General features: G+C 47.3%; 1 protein-coding gene across 1 annotated transcript in view; it reads right to left on the bottom strand.

The window, feature by feature from the left end:
• PTGFRN (prostaglandin F2 receptor inhibitor) overlaps positions 1-27,699 on the bottom strand; it is an 86,111-nt gene that overhangs the window by 33,227 nt on the left and 25,185 nt on the right. Inside the window, exons 2-6 of the mRNA XM_019919686.3 lie at positions 22,517-22,885; positions 19,485-19,898; positions 14,378-14,758; positions 3,789-4,214; positions 414-833 (exon numbers count right to left, since the gene is read on the bottom strand). Of these exons, the coding sequence (XP_019775245.2) occupies positions 414-833; positions 3,789-4,214; positions 14,378-14,758; positions 19,485-19,898; positions 22,517-22,885 (2,010 nt within the window). The remainder of the gene's footprint in view (positions 1-413; positions 834-3,788; positions 4,215-14,377; positions 14,759-19,484; positions 19,899-22,516; positions 22,886-27,699) is intronic.

Consider the following 27,699-nt stretch of genomic DNA (forward strand, 5'->3'; position numbering starts at 1 on the left):
CAATTATACTCCAATAAAGATGTTAAAGAAAATAAAAAATAAAGTGAGAAAAGCCAGACACAAAGCTTACATATTACATTCCATTTACGTGAAATGTCCAGAATACGCAAGTTTCTAGAGACAGAAAGGAGATTAGTGGTTGCCAGGGGGTAGGAGGTTGGGGAGCTAAAGGGTGTCAGCTAAGGGTGCAGGTTTCTATTGGTTGTCATGAAAATGTTCTACAAGTAACTGTGGTGATGGTTGCACAACTCTGTGACTATACTGAAAACCACTGAACTATATATTTAAATGGATAAATTGTATGGCATGTGAATTATATTTCAGTAAAATTGTTTAAAAACATGAAGCCATTGGATCAAAACCCTAGGGCCCCTTCCAGCTCAATCTAGGATTCAACAGGGTTCCCTGCTCACCTGAGGTTTGGAAGTCTATCTCAATAGGATTGGAGAGACTGGTTGCTGCTTCTCGCCACAGGCTGCCCCTAACAGGAGACCAGGCTGTCACCATGCAGCGGTATAGCCCTGCATCCGAGACCTGAGTCTGGTACATTCGATAGCGAAATTCATCTTCCTGCACTTTCTCTAACACAACGCCGTCCACCCGCGATGCATCTGTCCAGTTCTCCAGCTTCACCACAGAATCCTGGTCCAGGGAGATGATGTACTTGGTTTCGTTAGGACTGGAGAGGTCCCCAACAGGCTTCTCAGCCATGATGAGAACCGAGTAGCGTGGCGATTTAATATTTTTGGAAGACACTTTGCAAGTCATCTCAAAGGTATTTCCGGCAGCAAAGAAAGGCTTGGGCTGCCTTGCCTTCACCACAAGCACGGAATCTGCAATGAAGTACCAGAAAGACATGATTTCTAACAGGATTAGGTAAATGGATATGCATCTGAAAGCACAATGTCAGGGAAATAGGAATTTATTTGCAAATTGCCGCACAGTAGCGTTTAAGAAAATCTGGAAACTCAGAAAAGTAATCACGTGTGTCAGTGAGCAGGCTGAAATCCCCCACGCTGGAAGAGGCAGAGCAGTCTGATTCGATTCAATGGGTGTGAGGGAAGAGGGGATGGATGGGTGAGAATTTGTTTTTATGGATTTTCAAGTCCTTGAGAAGTTTCACCCAGAGAGAGGATTTGGGAAGCTGCTGGTGCCCCCAAGGGTGTGAGGGAAAACTCGCTTCTAGTGAACTGGGGAAGACAGGGCTCTGGGCAATGCCATTTGCCTCTCCCTTCTGAGGCTCCACTGGGTGCAGGGAAAGTACACTTAGCCTAACCAGCCTGCTTGGAAGAGCAGAGCAAGGGAGCAATGGGTTCTCTCTGTTTCATCATATGATGGTAACATTATAAAACAGATTATTACTAAAGTGACTGGAGCTTACACTTGTAGATCCAGTCATTTCCACAGAGATGCTATATTAACATTTTGAACCAGTGTCCAGGGCTACTAACTTAAAGTGTGTGACTCCCTGCCTCTCCGTCAGAAAAAAAATAATCCCTAAGCATATACACATTAGAATTCATCTGTATTATAATAGCTCAGTGTCAGGCACTTGGAAGGTACTTAAATATTTGTTGAACGGATGGATAAATGAATTAAACGCAACTCTTTTATCCTTTAATGAGATAATTCTATAACCCATCTGGTACCAAAGAAAATTTTTATGTTGGGGTTATTTTGGGAATAGTTGTTCCAAACCTATCAGGAGGACATGTATGTTACGGGGTCTCTCCAGAACCACTGATTCCTGAGGTTCCACTGAGCCATTCACATTCTTTCTTGGAGTTTAAATTTGTGAGATTAGAAGAGATCACTAAAGGTTAGACAAAAAGAAAAGTCCAAGGACTATGTCCTCAGGCATCTAATGTCCGAGGATCAGGAAAATGAACAGAAATCAGCAAAGGAGGCTGAGAAGAAGACTTACGAGAAGAAGACTTACGAGGTTGGAGAAAAGCCCAGAGGGTAGTATCCCACAAGCCAAGGAAAAGCCAAAGTATTTCCAAGAAGAGGGAATGATCAACTGTGTTAAGTCCTGCTAAGTCAAGTAAGATGACTAACAACTGGACTTTGCAATATGTCAATCACTAGTCATCTTAACAGCTGGGGCAAAAGCCAGATTAGAGCAGAATAGAGAACAGGAAGAGAGAAAATAGAGACACCGAGGACAAACGAATCAAATTCTTTGCCTATCAAAGGAAAGGAACAGAAATGAGTGGGCAAGGGGTATGGGGAACAGACAAGATGGAGGGGGAAGCAAGACCAAGATTAGTTTAGCTTTAATTAAAAAAAAAAAAAAACTCACAACAAGAGATCTAAAATAGGCCAGTGGGAAACAATGGGAGTGATGTAGAAAGATAGGTGTGTTTACAGGATAGGTTGTTTGGAACTGAGAGGATGGAGAGCTCTCAGTCATCAGAAGTGAGATGTCTAGTGTAGGGTGTGAGCTTGGGAGTGAATAACCAAATAGGACAGAGGTCATAATGACTAGAAAGGAGGGCAGGGGCCTGAGAATGAAAGGTTTCTCAACCTTAGGTGCAGCTGGGAACCACCTTGGGAGCATCTGACAATTCCAATGCCCAGATTACACGGAACCTCAGGCCAGTTAAGACAGAACCTCTTGTGGGACTCAAGCATCAGTAGTTTTTAAAGCTCCTCAGGTGATTCCAATGTGCAGCCAATGTGCCCCAGCGCCCATACGGATAGTGAAGCTAGCAAGACAGCAGGAAAAGCAGAGAGCGGCTGCGAGACAAAACTGAGCATCTTCAAAGAATGCGCGAGGAGGACCCAGGAGTTGACAGGTGACGGCAATGAGAGGAGGTGGAATGATCTGATCACAGGAGATGTGAAGTCGGATGTTTTTAGGGAGGAGGGAAAAGAGCCTGGAGGCTGCAGTGAGGGACGAGGAGGGCACCTGACTCATCTAGGCCCGGTTACGCTGTGGGAGGAAAACACCACCACTCAGGAAGGCTCCAGGGGAAATGGTGTCCTTGGGGAGAGCGAGGTGGGTCATGTTTACTGTGAGGAAGAGAAGGGACTATTCAGAGATGAGGTCAGGAAGCAGGAGATTTTGCCAAGCTCTAGAGGGCCCTGTTTGGGGTTTGGGGATCTCAGAGGCGTGGCAATGAGGCGACAGAAGCCATGTGGTGGGCTGTACGGTGCTTCACATCCGGGGCATGAAGGAGGACCCGGGAGGCCTGGCCTTCCTGCAGTGACGGACTAGACCAGGGATAAAAGACTTGACAAGTCTGACATCCCAAGGCACACAGGGCTCTGAGCATTCGGAAGGATACACATCAAAGAAACTGTTTCCCTTAAGTTCTTGTCAGCTCTCCCCAGGAACACTCTCTCTGAATGGGTGACTGACCTCTCCGGGGCAGGTGCAGTGGCCCGGGGCTGCCCGCTCATTCTGGGGCATCTGAAATGTGCCTGCAACCAGCGGGAACTCACGGACCTGGATACACTCTCAGAGGCGTGTGCAAAGTTTGGCTTCAGATCACCCAGTGGGGCCATAGGTCGATGGCGTACACCAGGCACCCTGTGAGCTCCTACAAGATGATCTCCTACCACCGACCAAGCCCCAGCCCTCTTGTTAGACTTACCCTTCTCAACGTCGTCATCGTAAAGGGGTTCGTGCTGAGGATAAGAGGCACAGTCACTGGAGTGTGAATTTCTTGGATCCCTAGTGTACATGGAAACCTGCAGAGTGACTGTGCATCTGAAAATGCACAGTGGGATGACTTAAGCCAAAACAAAACAAAAATGTTCATGAACAAGAAGGAAGTGCCTACCTTCTGATGCCCAAAATATGCTGACAGGTTTGGAGAAGACGTCCTTGCTCTTCACCCAGCTGTTGTTACGCTGTTTGGTCCAGGCAGACACAACACAGTAGTAACTGCCCCTGTCCTCCTCTGTAGTCCTTTGGATTCGGAAATTGAACGTGTCTGTACGCTCCTTAGAAAAAATGAAGTCTCCATCCTGGGCCCGTTGCTTGCTCCTCTCTCCATACTTCAGCGTCCAGTCCCCGTTCATGACTGCGAGGAGCTCGCTGGCCACCACGTCATCGCTGCGCCGGTTCACCCTGTGGTACCAGGACACAGTGAAACGGACACTCGCCTCGGTGCTCTCCACATCCACTATCCGGCATTCCAGCTCGGTGAGGTCATCTGAGAACTCAGGGACCTTAGAAGCATTCAGGTACACCTGATAGTCTGGTTCTGAAAGAGAGAGAGGGGCCAGGATTAAAAAAAAAAAAAAATCAAATCAGACAGAGCAATTTACCAAGAATTAGCAAAAGGAACAAGATAAGCACTATTGTTGTCCTGACAATTAAATGCCCATTCTATTCGCTACGGTGATAGAAATGGAAGTCTTCATGTTGTATGGGAAGGATCCTCTGAGAGTCTGTTACTGCAAAACCTTGCAAAACCCACTGTCCCCCCTCAAGAAAACCTCCCAAGGCCAGAAGCCAAATGTCCCCACTCAGAGTCTTGAACTTTCCAGAGGGTGAGGCCAGCTGTTAGTTTCCCCAGGAAGTTGGAGTCTTCTGAGAAGAACCTCTTAAGAAGTTTGGTGTCCATGCTCTACCAAGACGTTCTCTGGCATGCCAAGCAGTGCCCACAGACCTCCAAAGCCCCCACTGGCACAGCACTGGAAAACCCAACCTCAGAGTACATTCTAGCTCTTGAGGCCAGTCAACCCACCGTGTCGTGGGTTCCTGCCATCCTTGGCTTTGACCCAAAGGCAAGGCCCTCAGGTCATCATTCCTCCTGTGGACGGCCATCCTCCAACTCCCCAAACGGTATTTTTTTCACTGACACACGTAACTCTCCCATTCAATTCTGCCAACCTTGAAGGCAGCTCACTGTGATCCTGGCTCTAGTAAAGCCCGCTCACTATGACCATCCTGCTTCCTGCCAGGCGTAAATTCTGATGAGGGAGGGAGGGAAGCCAGCGAGTGCTCTCCTAGTGTCCCCACTGCCACTGTCTCAGTCCTGTTATTTTTCACTCGTATAGAACCCCTCCTCCTGTGAAGTTCACTGTTTGCATTTAATCCATTTCTACAACTCCACATTTCAAAGCCTCCCAGGAACTGGTATGAGGACCCCCTTCACTGCTTCCTTTCTTCTACCAATACCTCCTCTGCATGTCACATCTAATTATCTGAAGTTCTCCAGTCACTGCAGTCTTGCACCACCGGGTGACCTGTTAGCGGTGGCCTCTCCTCTTGACTGCCCTGCAAACTTGCTCTCATTCTTCAGTGTCACCTCCTCTGCGCTCCCTTCCTGGACACCCTTTCTCTGTGTTCCCATAAACCGTGTAGGTACTGTTGTAAAGCAGTTACTACTCCTTGCTTGAAGGTCTTGTCCCTAAGGTTCAAACATACAGCCGTGTATAGAGTAGTCACTCAATAAATGTTTGCTGCCTGGATACTAAGACTTCTGGAAAAAAGCTACATTTTTCTCCTGTAGCGCTTTGCCTGCTAGGAGACGAATGATTCTACCTAAACAGAATTTTCCATTTGCCAACACTGTATTCACATCACCTCCATCAAACAGTTTAGTTTTATTTAACGTTGCTTTTATTTATGACTCATAAATTATAAACTGCTGAGGTCAAGGAACTGTTGTTTTGTGATTTATACTTCTAACGAAATGTATAACATCATGACTTCCCCAAGAATGACTCAGTGGCCAGGAAATGGAAAGAACTCAAACTCCTAATTCCCTCAAACGTCATCTTCACAAGCATTTAATTGCAAGTGAGCCTGGACCCTGTTCCATAAAAAACTGAACCGGGGCTTCCCTGGTGGCGCAGTGGTTGAGAGTCCGTCTGCCGATGCAGGGGACACGGGTTTGTGCCGCGGTCCGGGAAGATCCCACATGCCGCGGAGCGGCTGGGCCCGTGAGCCATGGCCGCTGGACCTGCGCGTCCGAAGCCTGTGCTCCGCAACGGGAGAGGCCACGACAGTGAGAGGCCCGCCTACCGCTAAAAAAAAAAAAAAAAAAAAGTTGAAGCAGCGCAGCTCTGCCAGCTGATGGGAGAATGTCCTCAGTGATGTGGACATTACAGAGAAATATGCTAGAATGTCATCTGCCACCTCGTTTCACAGGTGAAGGTGCCAAAGATATACAGCTTGGGGGTTTCCTGGCCCTGGGCAGCGTGCCAACACACACGCTGCCTCTCCAGTGACTGCTGACTGTGGAACAAACACTGAAATGTATTTACACCATCACACGCATAAGACGAGGTATTCCCAGCTTAGCCCGCATCCAGGGTTTCAGACCCTTTCCTCATGTGGGACTTCAGCACAGCAGCTAGAGTGAGGACAAGGACAACCAAGTTCATGTAATGTGGAAAGGACAGACTTGAACTGGTTGTGCGCACAGCAAGACTGCCCTCCTCAGTCCTGTCAGGACCAAACGGGAACACCAGACCATCAAGAGTCCAGCAGCTCGCTCCATTCCGAGCACAACGCGGAGACCCTTCGCATGTGTCACATTAACCTGAACAACAAACTGTGAAGCAGGAAAGAGCAGTGGTGAGGAGCCAGGGGTCTGGAAGTCAGACTGTATTTGAATCCTGGCTCTGCCTTCACTTGCTGTGTGACCTTGGGCAGATTACTTAATCTCTCTGGTGCCTCATCTGTAAAAATGGGGAGAATAACAGTAACCACCTCACAATGTTATCATGAGGATTAACAGTTAAAATAATACACGTGAAAGTGCTTAGACTGGTGCCTGGTCCGTGTATGTGTGGCGGGGGTGTGGGGGGTGTACTGGCAGAGGTGTGTGCGGAGTGAGGTGAATTGGGTTGTGAATGTGTTATTCTTGAGATGCAATGGAGACACCAAGTCAAGATGCTAAGGTCACAGCTCTGTGCCAGTGTTTGAACCTGGAGTCTAAGAAAGAGCTGGGGCCAAAGCAGGGGAACAGACACACACACACACACACACACACACACACACACACACACACACACACACACACACACACACACACACACACACAGCTGAAACCTCACTCCAAACACACACAGCTGGCTCCTCCTCCTAACTTTCCAACTGCTACTCCTGGTACCACAGCCCACCGTTCACTCTCCCAGTCCCCCCTCTTGAAAGGTGTACCATATCCCACTCTCTTCAGACCGTGCCTAAGTCTCACCATTCTCCCTCCTCAGCGTCTCTTCCACTTCTCACATTCCAGGCCTCACACACAGTAGGTGCTCTATAAATATCTGTGCATAGAAGTGAAAACCTCACGACCACCATTCCCGTCCTGGCCCTCTGCCACCAGCCAAGACTATTATAATAACCTTCCGACCTGCCTCTAGGCTCACACCACCACCAGGTCATCTGTTCAAGAAGCTTCCCAGTAGGTGGCTTTTCTCTCACCTACTGAGTGAAGAACACTCTCCCCAGCCTGGCATTCAAGGCCCTGCAGAGTGTGAGTCTAAGCCCTCTGTCCAGCTCCACCGCCCATTGCCCTCTTGTACACGCTCTAGACTCCGTGCCGGTGGCGCCTGTTACCACTCCCTCATCACCTCCTCTGCTTCCTCCCGCCTGTTGCCTCTGCCTCAGCACCCGGGACACCTGCTCAGTAAGGCGCTGAGTAAATGACTGAGCCGATTCCCCCCTTCTACTCCCTCCTCTCCCCCTTGACGGATCTGTTTAAATCTATGTATCCAAATGCGGAGAAAGGAGAGTACAGGGGTTGCAGTGCATGTGCATCTAGTTACAGGAATGCCAGCTCGGCAGAAGCGCAAAATCTCTTCATTGACTGGTTTGTCTCCTTGTTCTCTGTTAAAACTAAATCTTAGGCCCGCAAAAGGAGGATCCTAATGCAAAAACAAACACGTGGATTCTTGTGGACTTACAAGGCATAAGTTCCAGGGATTTAAAGGATGTGCAAAGGTCATCTGAACGATCCCCCAGCCTTGGAGGTCGCCTTCGGACTTACACTCCTAGAAAAGACATGACTCCACTACGTCAGAATGGTAGGCGTGTGAGTGGGTGCCTATTTCTTTTATGTTTTGGTGCATGTATGGAAATCTTCCTTTATTGTTGTTTCACAATTTTAAAACTTGTTGCCAGAGGCTGGGCATACTCCTCAAGGTCCGTCGTGCACAGACCTCTTCAGGTAGCCTCTCCTACTGAACAGGAAGCCTCCTGTGAACTCACCAGCCTGTCCCAACTCTCCTTCTTATTCAGCAAACATTCAGAGACCCTACCACCCGCCAGGTTCCCTGCTCTCTGAGGACTTTACTTGAACATTGCCTTGAACTTCAGTTACAGGTCTGTCTGCCTCATGGACCTTCTATAGGGCTCTTCTCAGGGTCTGGGACCCACTGTTTGATTCATCTGTGTGTGCTATGTATGCAGTGCCTTGTACATAAAAGACATTAACACACTTGCTGAACTGGACTAAATTTAATATTTTGCATAAAAATGCTCATTTTCAGCATAAGTGTTACACGACTGATTACTGCTATATTCTGCTTGATCTCATCAAGAAATCATCTAAGAATGTAATAGTGGTTATGTTTAAAAACTGCTTATCAGTTAAAGATGCATACTAAAGTATTTAATGGCAAAATGACATGATGTCTGGGATGTGTTTTACATTCTTCCAGAAGGAAAAGAAAAGAGGGGGCAGGGGAAAGAAAGAGAGAGAGAGAGTGTATGTACGTGTGTGTGTCTAGGGGAGGGAGAGAGGTGAAATAAGATTAGCAAAATACTGATAACTGTTGAAGCTGGTGGTTTGTTCTACTTCTGGGTAAATTTCTACTCCAAAAGTTTAACACAAACAAACAACCCGCCCACAGCGTAAGCCCTTTTACAGAATACTGAGGCCAGTCTAAGGCACGACATCACTAACCTTCCAAGAAACAGGGATCTCTCCCTAATCTAGCTCCCAGGACGACCTGCTCATTTACACACCACCTCCTGCAGCTGCGGCCTCCCATACTGTAAGCCCCACCGAGAAAGACTTTGTTTTCTGATTATGGGTCATTAAACGCCTTTGTTATAACTTCCGAAACAATGAAAATGTTCCGAATCATTGGCTAATTTGTAAAAGCAGATATTTTGTGCCTACCACATGCAGGGACCTGAACCGGGGGATTTCACAGATTACCTCATTTATTCACTCTCACGACAATTCTGTAAGGAAGGTACAAGGATACTAATAACTGGCATTTATGGAGGGCTTCCTGTATGCCAGGGACCAGGCCATACACTTTCCTTGCATGCTGGTTTAATCTTCAGAACAACCTTATATGATAGATACTATTTTCACGTACTTTCCCTAAACCAAACCAAACCAAACCAAAGCAAAACCGAAATCAAAGCCCAAAGGAGGTTAAGTTCAAAGACGAAGATCTTGCACAGCGCGTGGGGGGTGGGGGAGCAGAATCATAGGAGAGGCTTTGGCTCCGTGGCCTGGCTCCCACTAGGGCCGAATTGCACAACCTCATTACACACCCAGTTATTCATGCTTCTCAAAGCCAGCTCCATCCCAGAAGACAAGAGGGATGATAACAGCTGAGGCACTGATCCTGAACTGTGTACAACAGGGCCATGTTCTAATGCCCCCTTTGAAGTTTAGTTAACTTGGGGGAGCTAATTAGATGAACAGGCTGCAAGCACGAGTCAGAAGAAACAGGAGGAAGAGGGCCCTTTTTTCTACCGATGCCAGTTTTATTACCCTGAACTGGGCAGGTACTTTAGATGCAGCTGAGCGAGTTGACTAATTGTCAGAGTTGCCACTATCATCACTGGTATACAACAATTAAATATTCTCTGGGGGGCTTCCCTGGTGGCGCAGTGGTTGAGAGTCCGCCTGCCCATGCAGGGGACGCGGGTTCGTGCCCCGGTCCGGGAGGATCCCACATGCCGCGGAGCGGCTGGGCCCGTGAGCCATGGACGCTGAGCCTGCGCGTCCGGAGCCTGTGCTCCGCAACGGGAGAGGCCACGACAGTGAGAGGCCCGCGTACCGCAAAAAAAAAAGAAAAAAAAATTCTGCAGATCTAAATCTTATCTTCTGTAGACGGCAAAGAACGCTCAAGTCTCTACCAAGTACTTAGCAGATTAACAGCTCCTTTTAAAGAAAAATAATTACCTTCCTCGCCGGCACAGGGCTGGAAGAGGGGACGGTCCGCAAGTGGGGAAGAATGCAAATCAGGTGCCTCAGCCCGAGTAGCACCGCTCGGCTCTGCCGTTTCCTGCTCCTGTATCTGAAGCCCGTGGAACCCTCTCCAATTAACACCACAGCAGTCTAGGACTCCGGGCAGAGAACTCAACCATGAACTGATTAGTATCCAACTCTTGCCAAGGGCTCATTTAAGACATCTGATAGCAGAGAGAGATGGCTTCACATGCAGATTAGCCAGCCATTCCTCCCGATTCTCCGTAGTTTTCGCCATATACTAAATTGGATCGACACAAAGCGACATTCGTCCTCCACAGTAACTCAGCCTCTTACAAAAACTCCTTCACACACTTAAGATTTATGCCTTCAGCTTTTATGGGGAGTGGATATAAGAAACATCCATTTGAACAATCACTCAGAGCGTTTGTAAAAGAACAGTTGAAAGCACTGTCCATTATGCTATCGAATGCCCCTTAAATAAAACAAGCGCATGATAAATTCAGCGCCAAGAAAAAGTTTGTCTCTCTTTTGTTTGTTTTCCATCATCAGAGGAGGGCTGTATAATCCCCTCTCTTTTGCCTCAACTCTCCAAAACTTCAGAGGCAAATTCAGTGCTCAAATGCAGTCACTAATCCACCCCAACCATCTTGCAATACCTATTCTTTGATTTTTTTTTTTTTACCCCTTTTGATCTTGATTTTATTTTTGTGCCTCCTGCTTTAAATTGGACTTCGTTTTGCAACCCAACTTAAATCTTTTTGCCTTCAAAAGTAGGGCATCCATCCTAAGTAAAGAGATTTTTTTCTTACCCTCTAAAAAATTATAGTCCTCCCAGCTGCTACAAGTGCTCCTGGACTTGACAGACCCATTCACGTCATTGCCCTGATGTCTCTGGTTAACACGATGGAACGTGAGAAGACCCCAATCAGCTTCAATCCCTCATCTACTCAGTGCACCCAAGCAAATGAGGACAAGAACGACCCAGCTTTTAGGACTCTATGCTTTAGAGTTTCAGGAGTGAAGCTGATCCCCAAAGCCAAACCGTTTCCACATAGGATGACAATACTCGGGACAGACTCCCCTCAAGATGAAAATACTTGGGACAGACTTGACCTAGGGCCATAATTCTGTCCAAGCCATTCTAAACATTTCTTTGGAAATAAAAGGAACAAGCATTAACCGCTGCATAGATTCTACTTTCCAAAGATGATGCAGTAACGTTTCCCATCTCACATGCCCTTTTTGAAATGTGACCTTGCTGGTCTCCCATTAAGAGATGGGGTCTCTTTCTCTATCCCCTTGAACTTGGACAGACTCTGTGATGGCTCTGACCAATAGAAGACAGCGGAGGTGCACTGTACCAGTCCCAGGGACAGCTTTCAACTAGCCAGGCACTTCTACTTCCTGCGTCCTGGCAGCCAGCCGCCACGTAAGAAGAATGACTGTCCTGAGAAGACGGCGCCATGAGAAACCCAAGCCACATGGACAGGGCCTGGATGAGACACCACATGGGGACAGAGAGAGATGCCCTGGAACGTGGTGACAAGTGCATGAGAAAGCCATCTGGAAGGGGATCCCCAGCCCTAGCTGTCCCAGCTGTCACCATGTGCATCAGAGATGAACCCCATTGAGTTCTTCCCTAATTCCTGACCCTCAAAATTGTGAGCAAAATGAAAATCAGTGGTTTTCAGGTGGGGATTGGGACACTGCCTCACTCGCACTGTTTGCAGGGATCAAATATTTAATGCGTGCAAAGCCCTTGGCCTAGTCCCTGGCACGCAGTAAGTGTTGAGTACACAGTAGTTATTATGTTTAATATGTCAGGTAGCAAAATTGAGCATTTTGTGTAATACCTGCACAGGGAACTGGCTTTCTCAAGAGCTCTTCTGTGACAACATTCCACAGTCACGCAACGTAAGATGACCTATCTAAATAGACCACTTCCTGTCTTATTGCCACCTCTCAGTTAGCCTCAGCAGGCCCCAATTTACATGTGGCATGGTATCCACGTGCATACGCAGACACGTTGTAGATCTAGAGCGAATCACACAGTGTCAAGCCAGGCCTGACCACTGCTGAGCGGAGAATCCAATTGGGAGGTCCTGGAGAAAAAGCCTACTGCTGTACTCAGGCCCAACTCGCCTCCTGACAACTGTCCAGGGAGCTGTAATGGTATGAGGCACAGGCACAGGGAAGGAGGAGAGATTTAAGGGGAAGACAGGAGAAGAATACCACTTACACTCCTGACAGGTTTGCCCATGTGCAGTACCTCTGAATGTTCTGAGCTGAACTTATTGCTTTCTTTGCAATTCTTCTTCTCCTATGCACATATGTTAACATATCCATGTGTTGGCGCTGGTTTATCTACCCATCAGGCCAGTGTTTACTGAGTGCCCATTACGTGCAAAGAACTGGGAGAGATGCGGGGTCTGGGGCCTTAGATCAGCCAGGGAAAAGCACACTGACAGCTTTCGCAACAACCGTGTTGGATCCTCAGAATAATAACCAAACCTTTTCCCACAATTTAGTCTCTTTATTTCTTCCCACTCTCTGGAGAACACAGCCACCAACAAATCCCTTCCAGCTAAAAGAGCCCATTCCCTCCCCGAGTTCCCCTCCTGCTTCCTGACAGTCTCAGCATCTCTCCCCCGGGGTAGGCTGGGATCAGCGCGTGAGGACTTCAAAGAGGCCGTCTAAGTCGGTGGGGGAGGGGTGCGGAACATCCGCGCTGGGATCTGACAGCACCGCACAAGGCACTGAGGACCAGGGCTGTGAGACACATTCAGCTCCGGGGCTGAAAACTCTTCTTCTGGTGCTGACAACATCTGTTTTATTTTGAAGGTTGCTAAGGAGAGTTCTAGCTGGGCTAACGTTGTTCCAGTTCAGTACTTCATGATGAGTTTCTCGCACGGGGTTCAGAAGGCAGGAATAAAAGCTCGCCAGATGAACCCGCTCCTTTCACTTTGCAGATATTAAAGAATCACTTTGCTACCAGGGATGACTAACACCCCGCCTGGTCTCGCTCAGAATTGGACGGACCCTCTGCTTACTCTCTTATGACTCGTCTTCTCCCTGCCCCCTCTGTCCCCACTTGCCAACTCCCCATCTTTGCCAAATAACAGCTTATTAGGAAGAAACAGACAGTGAATGTGCCACTAGCCCAGGAGAAGATTTCACTGCAGAGACAAGGAAGAGCTGAGAAATGAGTTGGGGCTCACGGCGGGGGGACGTTTAGCATTAGACAAAGGAGGAAATGATTTCCGAGCCTTTGAAGATCTGTTTTACCTCCTAATAGAGCAATGCCAAACGCCTTCATGCGGGCTCGGAACAGTCAGGGGACAGTAGAGAGACCAAGCTCAAAACAGGGAAGAGGCTAACAGGCAGGCCTGTCTCCATCTTTGCAGTAATGGACTTGGGAAGCGAAGCACTCCACACTCCACCCGGCCCCATCCTGCCTAAGTCCACTTGCGATTAATTACAAGATAGTAACAAAATTAGGAAAAGTCGGCCCTGGAGGGCAAGCATTCAGGAAAATAAGAGATGGGGAAGGTGAGCCTGGTAAAAAAAGAAGAGGATGTGACAATGACCTTCACATATATGACAAGTAACAATGACATGGGTGGCAAGGAGGGCAACAGTTGAGGGCCACTCTGCTCCTCCCTTGGGAATCGGACGTGAGGAGAGAGCCCTCCAAAAGAGCAGGGGAAGCAGGAAGCCCCCTGGATTTAACTGGTATCTGTAAAAAAAAAAAAATTCATTTGGGCCTTCCAGGGCATTTGGTGAAAAAAACGTGTTCCATTAACTAAAGGAATTCTTTTTCTTCCCTGGGCTTTAGAAAAGCCCCAGCTCCTGCCAGAGAGTACCTAGGAGTCTAGGCAAAGGAAAGGGAGAATGGCAGTGTTCTCCCTCCAACAGAGATCTATTTCAAAGAGCCATTCAGCAGGGCCCCCGACCCTGCAAATCTCGACAACAGAAGGAATATATATCCTCTCAGAGGAGGGTACTGAGACAACTGAGGCCACGTTATCTAAACATTTCCCTTGCCTGCCAGATTCTATTTCAGCCAGTTTGGCTTTCTCCCCCAGCTTGGGATCTATGCAGGAGAGAGTGTGCTTGTCCTGATATCAAGAAGGCCCAAGCAGTGCAGAACACGCAGCTCCCTTACTCCTCTCCGTATCCCAGAGGAGGGATTAAGCCAGAGAGGTGAAGAGCCAGCCCTCCGAACCACTCACCTAGCCAGGTCACAGCCACAGCACCTGGGGCCGACATGGCCTCTGCCACCTTGTGCCAGCTCCTGTTGTGCCCGGGTGTCCAGAGCGCCACGTGGCAGAAATAGTAGCCAGCGTTTTCTTTGCTGACATCTCGAACCAGTAAATGGTAGGAGCGCGCATCCACGTGACTCAAGGCCATGTGAGGAGAGCTGTGCACCAGGGAATCATGGTCCAGCCGAGCCAACACATGGGGGCCGGGCAAGGTGCTGTCAGGCGTCCTGCTGAAGTACCACGTCACCGCGGGTCGGACGTCGTCCGCTCGGTCCGTTGTAATGTTGCAGGTCAGGTCCAGCTCCTTTCCTTCAGCCACAGACACATTCCTGGCCACAGCGGCTCGAAGCACTGGAAAATTGAAAACAAGGACATCTAGATAATCTCCATCGTATCTGCTGCTTCCACCCCCGTCCCCTTAGGTCATCTCTTTTTACCTTCTTATTTGCAACATTCAAGTTAGAAGGCTTTGTACAGTTTTGAGTGCTTGAGAAATGTACTGAATGAATGAATGAAACATACCATATTTCTTTTTCTTTCATTAAAACAATAACAAGCACTTATATATATATGCTTACTCTATGCCAGGCACTCTTCTGAGTGCTTTATAAATTTCATCTTCAAAACAACCCTACGAGGTAGTACAATTATCATCTCCATTTTACTGGTAAGGCAGCTGAAGCACAGAGAAGTTAACTAACGTGCCCAAGGTGCCACAGCTAATAGGTAACAGAGCTAAGATTCAAATCCCGGCTGTCTGCCTCTAGGGACGCTGCTCTTAAGTGTTACACTATTATCACGTACACTATCATTTTGAAAACAAGTCTGCTGAACATTACAAGGCTAAAATTATACTTTCTCCATATGCACGACAGGCCTTGGGTGACTTTCAGAGAAAAGACAGCTCAGCTCTGGCCGGTACATATTATCAGTTGGGGGCCAGGAGCTGGAGGGTAGGAAGTGAGGGTGAAACCATCTTCTGGGTAAAAGGGGGCAGGGAGGATCCTAAACAGAAGGACTGGGAAAGTGAAACCAGACAATATGCCTGACGAGTCAAGTCTTCCAAAGGCTATGCACTTAGAGCATCATTTATTCTGGTCCACACACCCGCCTTAAAGTCAAGAGTAAAGCATATATTCTAAAACCAAACCACAATGATTTCTGGATTACCCATGCCACTGCCCTCTCTGTGTGGATAGTTAAAAGTAGACTATATTTAGACGAAGCACTGAAGGATCTGGTGTCACGGTCTCCAGGCAGATGTGGTTTCAGCATTCCCCTGTCAAAGCTTTTTACACGGAAACATTTTAGTTTATTCAAGGGATTTTGTGCAAAGAAGTTGAACATCTGTAATCAGAGTAGAAAAACATGCAACACGTGCTAATGCTCTAGGAACAACTGCTTAGATGATAACTAGCTGACACCTCCCAGGGGATTCAAGTGAACGCACAGCAAGGTCCTGGTCTTCCAGCAGGAGTCACTCAGCACCAGCTGCGGTCCCGGGTCAGCTCAGCGACAAAGGCTGTCACTCAGTTCAGAAAAGACGCAACCCCAAAACCCATGCCCTTTGGAGTAAATGACTTTCATATAAATATTTCCAAAGGCTGATGATATTTCCAACAAGTGTTTCAGGCCAAGTTCAACATCTGCCTTGATGAAGGCAGAAAATGAGGTGGGCATAGTATTAGAAAAAGGAATTTGAAGTCTAATTTCTCACCTCCACCCACCTTCTTCCACATTCCTCCTCCTCCTTCAACCTTTAAACGAGCCAAAAATAATAAGAGATATCTTTTGAGGGGAGTCAGTATGGAAACTGCTGCTCCGAGCCTGTGCTGCGGTTTGAACCTCCCCACGTACAAACCGTGGTCAGGGATCCCAGAATACTGCCAGAGTCCCTCTGTGCCGGCCACCACTACTGGCGGTAAAAGAAGGCTCAGGAGGGAGCCAGCTGAGGAAAGAAGAAGTGGGCAATATGCAGCTGTGGACAGTATGCATGGAGAAGACAGATTCTTGCGTTTAGAAATACTGGCAGAAACATCTCTTTAGCAGTATAGTTCACTTTCTAATTTCTTTTCCCTGCAAGTGGCTAAAAATCTTGTCACATCACTAAGCATAGTTGTCACATGTTCTATGGGATTGGAGGGTTCACTACTGGGACAGGATGAAGCACGGTGAAGGGAAAAAAAGAATCAGTTCTAAGGACTCGTCATGCAAGAGGGGACCTCAGACTAAGCCTGGAGTGATGCAGGTTTTCTCCTACTGGATGTAACTGAACCTATAAATTAGACACCAACATCTGCATCAACCAGACCACTCCTAATATAGGGGGGTTTACTGCCACCTACATGACCTACAGCCCCACCATTTAAGTAGCTCTGTGCCATTTATCATAACAATGCCATAAGAATACTTAAGAAGCTAGCTATGGACAACATTCGTAGCAGCACTATTTACAATAGCCAAGATATGGAAGCAACCTAAGGGTCCATCAACAGAAGAATGATTAAAGAAGATGTGGTGTACAAATACAATGGATTATTACTCAGCTGCAAAAAAGAATGAAATAATGCCATGTGCAACAAAACCTGTAGGGTATTATCCTTAGTGAAGTAAGTCAGGCAGAAAAAGACAAATAGTGCATGTTTTCACTTATATGTGGACTCTAAAAAATGAAACAAATGAATCAATATAACAGAACAAAAACAGACTCACAGGTACAGAGAACAAATCAGTGGTTACCAGTGGAGAGAGGGGGAGGGGGTGGGGCAAGATACAGGAAGGGGATCAAGAGGTACAACTACTAAGTATAAAATAAATAAGATACAGGATGTAGTACACAGCACGGGAAATATAGCCAATGTTTTATAACTTTAATGGAGTAAAATCTATAAAACTATTGAATCACTATGTTGTACACTTGAAACTAACATACTATTGTAAATCAACTACACTTTAATTTTAAAAAAAAAGCTAGCTGTGGAGAATGCAGGTGCTGAAAATGAGAAAGACCATCACTCTAGTGTGGTGGGTCTTAACCTGGGGTCCACAAAGAGAATTTAAGGAATCTGTGACATGGACGGGAAAAACAAATTGTCTTTGTTTTACTAACCTCTACGGGAAACATAGCAGGTCCTCTCATTATGAAACTAAGCAACAAACCAGTGTAGCATTATCTGTCCCTGGGACCTTGTTCCCAATAGACATCACAGATATTTTCACATCACCTGACAATTGTTGCAGATATCTTAACATATCATTTATATTCATCACTTATCAGAAATTACAGTAGTTGTTAGGCCTGCCACTATATCTTATTATTTAATGCAATAATAAAATATTATATTATTATATAACAAATTTGTCTTAAAATATTTTGATTACTCTTCAATGTAATTGTTTTCCTTTGTCATCCTCCACATGGATTTTATGAATTAAAACATATTAACTCTGAGAAAAGGTTTGTGAGCTTCAAAGGACTGTCAAAGACGCCCATGGCACAAAAAGCTACGAGCCCTCAGGCTCAGGTGAGAGCCAGATGCTACCGCCTGCCTAATAGACACAGGGTATTCAAGTCTTATAACTATACTCTGGGTTTTGTGGCTTGTTTGAAACGAAAAAAAAAAAAAAAAACCTTTACAACTGAAATTCTTGTATGAAAAAATAATTCTCTGCCAAGCTGAAATTCTTAACCCTCCTGCCCCGTTAAAACAGTCGTTCGATGCAAGCTGAATATCTGTGGTTTCTTAGGTCAGATTCCTGGCAGATCACTTCCGAAAAGGCAGGTGACCTGAATCCATCCGGAAAGTGATTTCTGCAGCCAGGAGAACCAAGACTGAGTGTGACCTGCAGCCCCTCTTGTCGGCAAGAGCACCTCCAACCTCACTGACGGCCACTGTCACTCAGTGGCCAGTCAGCGCTGCTTTTCCCAAATCCAGCTCCTGTGTTGTGGTGTAAACGCAGGGTAGAGTGCTCAGGACAATGCAGCTTGCAGAGGAAAAACACTCCCCGTGTGTATCGTTTCCTGCTTTCCTTCCAACCTCAGCAACAGAGCGACCACACACTCTTGTTTATAGTCAGGAAATGAGTCCAGCCAAGGTCTTCCCAGTTTACAGAACAGGGGGCAGCAGCAACAGCAGCAGAGTACTCTGAGATCTGGAGATGTCAGACTCTCAGCAAACCAAGTGTATCCAACCATCCACAGCAGTGACATCACCCTGAGATGGGCTCTTTTCACCTTCTCTCTGCCAAGCCAGAAGCTCCATGAGGCCTGGGAACGATCCTTAAGCATCTCTGACCCCAGAGCCCAGGACAGAACTGAGCACACAGTAGGTTCTCTACTGATGCCTGTTGGAAACTGGCCTGTTTTTCTTTCCTATTTGTTTTTCTTTTATTTTTATGGGTTTCCGAAAATGTATTTTGCATTTCCTTAATTACTTCTCTTGCAGGAGTAAGAAGGGTTTTGTTTGTTGTTTTTGAAAAGGCTCGTTCACAGATGACAAAAACTTCTTGCATATAGACCCCACAGCTGAATGCTTCTGGGGTATGTGGCATAGAGGACATAAGAAGAGGCCCAGCCCTAGGGAATCCCTCACCTACAAGGGGATGTCACATCTGAGGGGACCTGAAAGGCAGGTCTAGAGGACCCAAGTCAGACGAGAGGTTTGGGGATGAGCCAGACGCGTCCCCAACAGCTGTGGGGAAGGGCAGATCCAGAGATCTAGGAAACACTAAACAAAATGAAGCCAAGGGAGCGGGCTGGGGGCAGCTCCACCCCAAAGCCCCTCTGACCACCAGGCCGGACCTCTCCTGGCACTTAAAAGGACTTAATCTTTCAGTCACAAAATACTCAAAGTATCTTATGCAACCTGCAGCTTCCCAGGGGTCTCGGCATTTGGCACAAAACAAATGCATCCTCCCCAAACCATTAACACCACCCTACTCCGTCACCCGTCAACGCGAGGCCTCCCAGGAGGAGCAGAAATCTTGTCAGAGAAGAAAAAGGCTCCTGGCCGAGTTCTTTACACCACATTGCCCTGAATAACATACAGTCTAAAACATGCAATTTCCAGAAGCTCACCTGTTGGCTGGATCACCACGGTGGCCACATCCACGGCTTTTTCTTGAATTTCTTGCCAGTTACCCTGCTCTCCGATCCACTCGCTGACGACGCACCGGTAGGAACCCTGGTCGGAGGCCAGGGCCCGGGACACGGAGAGGCGGTACCCGTCGCTCCCCACGGTGTCCAGGCGCACGTCCCCGCTGCGGTAGCGCTGCTCGTAGCCGGGGCCGGGCCGCAACCTGCCCTCGTGGGTCAAGGAGAGGATGCTCCGGCGGGCGGGGCCGCGCCACACCTCCCAAAGCAGCGCCAGGTGCGTGTGCAGCGGCGACGCGGTGGAGGCCGAACAGCGCAGCTCGAAGGGCTCGCCCTCGCGCAGGCTGGGGCCCGGGGAGGGCTGCGGGCCGGCGGCCACGCGCAGAGCATCCGGCAGCACTGCAGGGAGAAAGCGGAGCCGTCAGCACACCGCCACCCCAGCCACTGCGCAAGTGCCCAGCACCGTCCGGGGCTTGCGGCGCAATTTCCTCCTCCCCTCCCCTGTTCTAAAGCCCAGATGGGCACGGCTGCCCATTGCGCTTCATCTATGAGCTCAACTTTCTGACTTGAAAAAAGAGGAGACACTAATAAGACCCCTGGCTAGAACGAGGTGGTGCAAATTCCCTTCTGGGAGCTGTGCCTTGGAGGTCTACTTCTGCCACCCTCAGGCAAGTCACTTTACCCCTCCGTGCCTCGTTTTCCTCAACTCTAAAAAGGGATGACAACGAGACCTATCTCCGGAAGTTGACTGAGAATTAAACCAGTTATAAGGGAAGGTGCCCAGGACGGTGCTTGGCACTCAGCAATTACAATCAAATAACCAGCCGCTACTGTCCAACACTCCATTGTTAGGACACAGGCTAGAGTAGAGAACCAGGGGTATCTTCTAGGAGTTAAGGCAGTGTGATCCGCAAAGCACAAAAGCACAGGAGAGCTTCCTGTGCCTTGAGGCCTGGGGAATGTCTAAGAATGACTAGAGTGAGCAGCGGGTATCTGCAGGGTAGGAACCCATCCAGGAAAACTGACGCCTCAGCTATTTAACTATTAGGACCCACTGGGGAAAAGCTGGGCTCTTCCATAGTCTAGAAAAAGGGGGCCTGAGATCAGGGAAGTGTCGGTGACTGCTCTTGAGGAAGGGAAGCCACACGTGAAGTAACCAGCGAGGAGGTCCCTACCAAAGGGCAGGGACGACCTCTCAGGCTTGCCTACCGGCTGGCTGAGAGAATCCCCAAACACCACTGTGCATCATCTCCTTGGGTTTTCCTGCCATCCCACACTCAGAAACGAATTCAGTGTCCTTGAGAAGGGACTACTCTAAATAACAGAAAAAAAAAACTGCTACATGTTTAGAAGGACACATCACAAAGACCTATCTCTTGCAAATGAATATAATGACCTTCTACTATACACATCAGTCTGTGAGTCCAGCTAACATGACTCAGTTCCCAAGACCAGTTATCCCTGAGGCCATGGATATATAGTTTGAAGAACCATGAAGCTGAAGGCCAGAGAGACACTAGACCATGCATGGCAGCCACGAGAGGCTCCACTTGGGCAGCCAGCCAGTCTCTTTCACGGCCATCCATCTGCTTTCCTGACCCCAGGAAAGCCTCTTCTTACTCCTGTCTTTCAAAGACTGGAGAACAAACAGAAAGATACTGGGCAGTGGGGGCGGAGGGGTAGGTTCCCCCCTGCTGCCTCCAACTCCTCAAGATGAGAATTACACATGGAGACGAGGGTGCATCTGACCTAGTGGAGGTGTACCGTGTGTGTGATGGCTACAAAAGCAATGCATTATTTAACTCCAACGCAAGAATGTCTTACGGGACTTTTTTCTCAAAACCATATTTGGATTTTGTAGAGGAATGAGAAGAGGTAATGGAAGAGGTAGATTGGACATTTTAATACCTGCATAATGGGCATGGCCGTTTTATTCCCTCATGAGTCTAATGGGGGAACAGTATCTGGACAATATGGTAGCAGTCCATAAATCATTACAGAAGGAATGAATGCCTGAACCAACCCCTTCTTTCTATATCATCATGTACATCTTCTGCTTTCCTGATCATTAATTACACTACTACTCTGATATAATTCTTTTTGGAACAAGGCAGGATACACATAAATGCATACTTAAGTAATAATAATAACAACACTAAAAATGTTTCTATTTTGCTAGCCCCAAATTAAAATTGTTTGCTCTTGCCCATTTACTAATTAGCTGTATGATTTTAGGCAAGTCATTAACCTATGCTCTTCCATTTCCTCATGTGTAAATTTGGGAAATACCCTACCCTCTCTTCTTCATTGGGTTGAGAATTGAATGTGTGAATTAATCAAACAGAACTTGGAAAATGAAAAAACAAACAAACCCAAACATTCCAGATACATAAGGTGTGATTACTTGCACAGCCAGGCCAATAAGGTTGCAGTGACCACATCACTCTTTCTCCACATATGACCCCTACAACTTCTAAATCATGAAGGGTACAAAGAAAGACATGAGCTTTTAAGTATCTGTTAGTCCCATAAACCTGAACATCGGTGTCATCATGACCGTCACCTCCTCGTCCCTAACCTGACTGTTTACTATGGCATTGCTCTGAGGCTTTACATGTCCTAACTCACCTCGACCTTTACAGAAGGTTTTCCAGAGGAGGAAGCTGAGGCATGGGACATGCCCACGGCCACAGAGCTGACACGTGGGAGAGCGAGCCATGGGACTTACTGAGCGCAGGCAACCTGGCTCACAGCTGGGGTCGCCATCACATACCACTCTGCCTCAACTCACCAGCCACGGGAGGGCTCACAATCACAATGGAGTGAAGAGAAAGGGCCCTCAGAGGCCACCCGGCCCATCCTCTGCCTTTAATCAGGTAAGACATTATTCCTCCATCGGACAGAGGTGGCAACAGAGACCCAGAGGACTTCAGTTTCTGGCACAGTCCCGCACAGCTGAGTGGCAGAGGAAAGTCCGGTCCTCCAGTGCAGCAACCCCGCCCCCCGTGAGGATGTACCTTTAACTTGCACTGTATCCTCATAGTTGCCCTGGACGGTGGCATCCGTGCTGGGGGTGGAACACTTGTAGTGGCCTTGGTCTGAGGGCTGGACGTTCTTTATGTGCAGTTCCACGGCGTCGTTGGCCGTCCGCCGCAGCACGATGTCACCCCTCTGCAGGCGCTCACGGTACAGCTGGGCGGGGAAGCCCACCTCCCAAGTGCTGGCGAGCTCCACGAAGCTGCTGCCCGAGGCCAAGAAGCTCCAGTCAAAGTTCTGCTCGCTGGGGCCGTCGTAGTCGCTGACGTTGCAGGGGATGACCAGTTCAGTGCCCACCACCCGCACCAGACTCCCCGCGGGGACCCTCACCACACGCCCTCGACAAAGAGCTGCAACAACAAGAGGTGAAAGGCAGGGCTTGAATCCAATAAGGTCTTCCCAGTATAAATGTGGTAAAACTGTGGGCGCTCCGGCTCCCAGGCACATGGTGGAAACGTGACATCGACCAGCTGGGGAAATGTGACACTGACCGGCATGCTGCCAGTGTCTGTGCAGAAGAAGGCTGAGCCCACCCCAAGGACCCCAAGCCAGGAATACCCCCCTGCGGTGAGTACCTCTCATGCAACAGTCTCCTAGGATATCCAGGGAGGAAGAGAAGCACTAAAAGTAGGCTAACCATGAACTTGAATAGCTTTCTCCCTCCTGTTACTATTTAACCTACTGTGATCACTCAACATAAGGCAGAAATACTTTAGGTTTTGTGTGAAAGAAAAGGACACAGCTAATCAAGTATTTACATTTCTTCCCACCCAATGTCAACATTCTTCCCTAGAGACCACCCCCGGGGGCTCCTGAGATCTGATTTACAACGATGGCTGCCAATTTTTAAATCCTAGAGCAGCCTGCTGATAAAATGATTTAACTCTGGTTATCTGACATTGCCTATAAATTAATTTTAAAATATGACGACTCTACCAAGTATTAATTTTCTATTTTCTGGCTCATTTCCTTCTCTCTACTCTTCACCCTGATCTAAATTCAGAAAGAGGATAGGGAAGCACAAAGGGAGACAGTGCCTGCTCTGGCTGGTTGCTGGGCGTTGGTAGGAATGCAGCGGCTTACTGGGGATGAGAGGCCTGGTGGACAAAGCCTAGAGTTCACTGGCATTCCCTGCCCCAAGTGCAGACCTCACAGGCCTCTGGGATGGCCCTTAGGGACCGTCACCTGTGTGTCCTTTAAGATCGCTTCTTTGGGGGTGGGATAGGGAGGGTGGGAGAGAGGGAGATGCAAGAGGGAAGAGATATGGGAACATATGTATATGTATAACTGATTCACTTTGTTATGAAGCAGAAACTAACACACCATTGTAAAGCAATTATACTCCAATAAAGATGTAAAAAAAAAAAAGATTGCTTCTTTGCAATGAACTTCAGCACATTTTTTTGCAGTGTGTTTATTATCTGTGTTAGCATTTCAATTCAGACCAAATGAACTTGCACGGCTCTTTCCTGATGTTCTATGAATAGGTACAGCATTAAGAGATACAGGAGAAAGCATGGGCTCTGAAATCAAGGAGACAAGTTTAAACTGAGAGACCTCTCTTAGCTTTGGCTTCCTCTACTATAAAATGAGGAAAGAAGGAGTCACTGAGTTGATGAAATAAAATGGCCAGCTGAGACTCTGCCATGTAGGAAGAGCTCGATAAAATGGAACCTCTATTATTTATTTTCAGTTCTGTGTTTCTGTCATTTGTTACGGGTTGAATTGTGTCTCCCTACCACCACCCCCCACATTCATATGCTGAAGTCCTAGCCCCCAGCACCTCAGAATGTGATCTTATTTGGGAATAGGGTTGTTGCAGATGTAATGAGCTAAACTGTAATGAGGTCATACTGGAGTAGGGTGGGCCCCTAATCCAAAGACCAGTATCCTTAAAAGGGGGGAAATTTGGACAGAGACAAGCACTCAGGGAGAGTGCCATGTGAATATCAAGGCAGAGATTGGGATGATATGTCTATGATCTAAGGAATGCCCTGCACCCCCGGTCCCGGGAATGCACACTGGGGCTGAAACAAGGTCAGAGTCCTCCTTGCTCATTTTTGCTGAAGCTGCAGGAAGACACTTTCACCTCCTTTGGAATCAGGGTACTGCAGAGCTGCTTCGCTCTGAAGCTGCATGTGGGCAGCCCTCCTGACCAGGTGAGGGAGCCGCCTACAGCAGGAGAGACCCAGGTCAACACTGGGACCAAAGAGGTGCAGAGAATGTGCCCTCATGACTAGATGGCATCATCTGAGCCACTAGATCTGCCATACCTTCTAAATCATTCCATATGCACACACACATACACACAAACGAACACATATGCACACGTGCACACACACACACACACACACACATACACGCACACGTCTTCCCCTGGACATTTCAATTCCTTGCAATTCTACTCACACCCACTTATATTCCTTAGGATAATTTCTGTCACTGGAAACTCAGGGCACTGAAATAATACCCAGCAAGCAGTGAGGTCATCATCACTACATTTCAAAGGAAACAGGTCATCCTTTTTACATTTAATTTCAGAGATGACTGGATAATTCTGACTCTCCCAAAGAGACCCTTCAGAAGGAAACTTCAGGACTTCCCTGGTGGCGCAGTGGATAAGACTCTGCGCTCCCAATGCAGGGGGCCAGGGTTCAATCCCTGGCCAGGGAACTAGATCCCACATGCATGCTGCAACTAAGAGTTCCCATGACACAACTAAGGAGCCCGTGTGCTGCAACTAAGACCTGGTGCAACCTAATAAATAAATAAATAAATATTTTTAAAAAAAAAGAAGAAGAAGAAGGAAGCTTCATGGTGGAGACCCGTAAGAGGGAGCACAGCCTAACGCTTATCCTCCTTGAGCCCAGTTTCCATCTGTGAAATGGAGACGCACCCTTGGGGCTGTGTAAGGATTAATTGAGCCACAGAGCACTCACAACAGTGCCCTGCACGCAGTAAGGGTCTGCGGTTACCTGCTTTGCAGGCCGCCTCTAGAATACACCTGATCACAATCATTCACTTTGCTTCCTTGACAGGTTTACAAAGGAATTTCCTAACATGTAAACCTTTGCAATTTCTAGCCCTTGTCAAGAAGTTCACCAGGGTTAACAACCGGCTCAACGGGGCCCTTCGGCATGAGGCTACCTTCCTTGTAAGGTGTCTGTCTTTATTCTTAGTGAGTGGAGCTCAGCAAACTGAGCCAGCTGCTTGTGTCAGCTCTCCAGTCCTGCTTCCACAGTCACCCAAATCATCTTTTTAACGCACAAATCATATGTCACTTCACTGGTCAGAAGTATCTCATGGTTCCTCATCACCTACAGGATACACTCTATCTTCCAGACCCCCCACTGCGATGCCCCTGGTTCATGCCACCTTCCCTCTCACCTGAATTATTGCAACAGCCTCCCAACTGGCTGCCTGCCTTCCCTCTGCTCTTGCCCTCCACTCTCAACACAGCCAAGCCATCTTTTAAAAATTTAAGTGCATTACATCCTTACTCTGCTCAAAGCTTTCCAATCACTCCCCATGTCACTCAGATAAAAGCCAAGTCCTCACAGAGGCCACCAAGACCTCACAGGACCTGGCCCTCTTTTCTTCTCCAAGCTCCTCCCTCCACTGCACTCCAGCCGTGCTTTCCTCCTAAGACTCTTGAGCAGACAGACCTATTCCAACCTAGGGCTTCTGCACATTTTCTCGGTCCGGAGCACTCTCAGACGTAAACCCCGCTCCATCACCAGCTTCACATTTCATTCTAGTGTCGCCTTATTAGTGAGGCCTTTCTTGACCACTTAAAATTGTACACACCCACCCTCATTCTTGCCAAATTTTCTTCTTATCACTTACCACTAATATTCTTTACGTGCATCCCTATAGTTTTACTATTATTTATTATCTGCCATCTCCCACCAGGATGCAAGGTCTAAATGAGCAGTGATTTTTATCTGTTTTGTTCACTGCTGAATGCCAGTGCCTGCCTAGAACTGGGCCTGGTACATAGTAGTTGTTCAATAAATACTTGCTAAATAAATGAACGAATAGAAGACACACAAGATCCTTCATAGTCTGGTCCATGGCTACCATTCCAGCTTCATCAGCTACCATTCTCCCAGCCCTTAGTCCTTAGACTTCAACAAAACAAATGGCCCTTCAAGTCTCTGCAAATGCCATGCTCTCTTGGGCCTCACAGCCTCTGCTTCTGTGCTTCCTTCATCTGGAATGCCCTCCCGGCAATCTCTCGGCCTCTTGCAAGAAGCAGCTGTAGCACCACCTCCTGTGGGAAGGCTTCCCCATCTCCCCTGGGGTCACTTAGGCACTCCTGCCTCAACTCAACCTGCAGAAGTACCTTCGACTCAGGCTACATTACAGTGCCACTGGAAAAAGCCAAGCAGATAGGAACAGATGCTTGAAAGATCAAATTCTAATCTAAAAAAAATATAAACCCGAGCAGTGCCGTACATGCAGAACTGGGATGGCCCCTCATCTGTGCAAAGCAAGATTCTGAAGTTTAGTTAACAGAATTTCAATTTGCTACCAGCAGTCTGCTATCTAGCACATATTTCCTTTAATATTGTTAAATAACAGCTAATGATATTTAAAAAATAAACACAACTTGTAAAACATAGAGCATATGGCTCTTTCCAAATCAAAAAGAATATCTGCAAAGCCACACATTACCGATTTTAGTTGAAACCTCTTGTAACAGTTGACTAAGGGGAAAAAAACAAAAATTTTCCTCTGGTTTTCCAAATTCTACCGGTATTTCAAATGAAGAGTCCCAAACACTTTGGCACCTGAACTGTGTTAGGTTAGCTTTCTATAAAAATGTCTTTACTAAGAAACAATTTAAATTTGTTTTCAGGGGTCAATATAAGAAACCATTATATGAAAAGCATTTCTTTATTAGTTTTGAAAGGACTATTGAGGCCACTATTGTGTTGTTCAATGACGCAAGAATCCATACGACAAAAGTCTCTTAAAATTTAGTACCAGAAAAAAAATACCAGTTGATGGACCATTGTGTGTTCTTTCCCCAGCAAACAAGAACTATATAGGCGTCTCTCACAACCCAAGTACCTTTGATACTCAACACAAATTAGGGTACCTTAATAGCACATTTTGTGCAGTGTATTAAGGCACTGATGCTAAACCTCTCTCTCATAAT

Source organism: Tursiops truncatus, chromosome 1 (assembly GCF_011762595.2).
Source record: "Tursiops truncatus isolate mTurTru1 chromosome 1, mTurTru1.mat.Y, whole genome shotgun sequence".
Classification (NCBI taxonomy): domain Eukaryota; kingdom Metazoa; phylum Chordata; class Mammalia; order Artiodactyla; family Delphinidae; genus Tursiops; species Tursiops truncatus.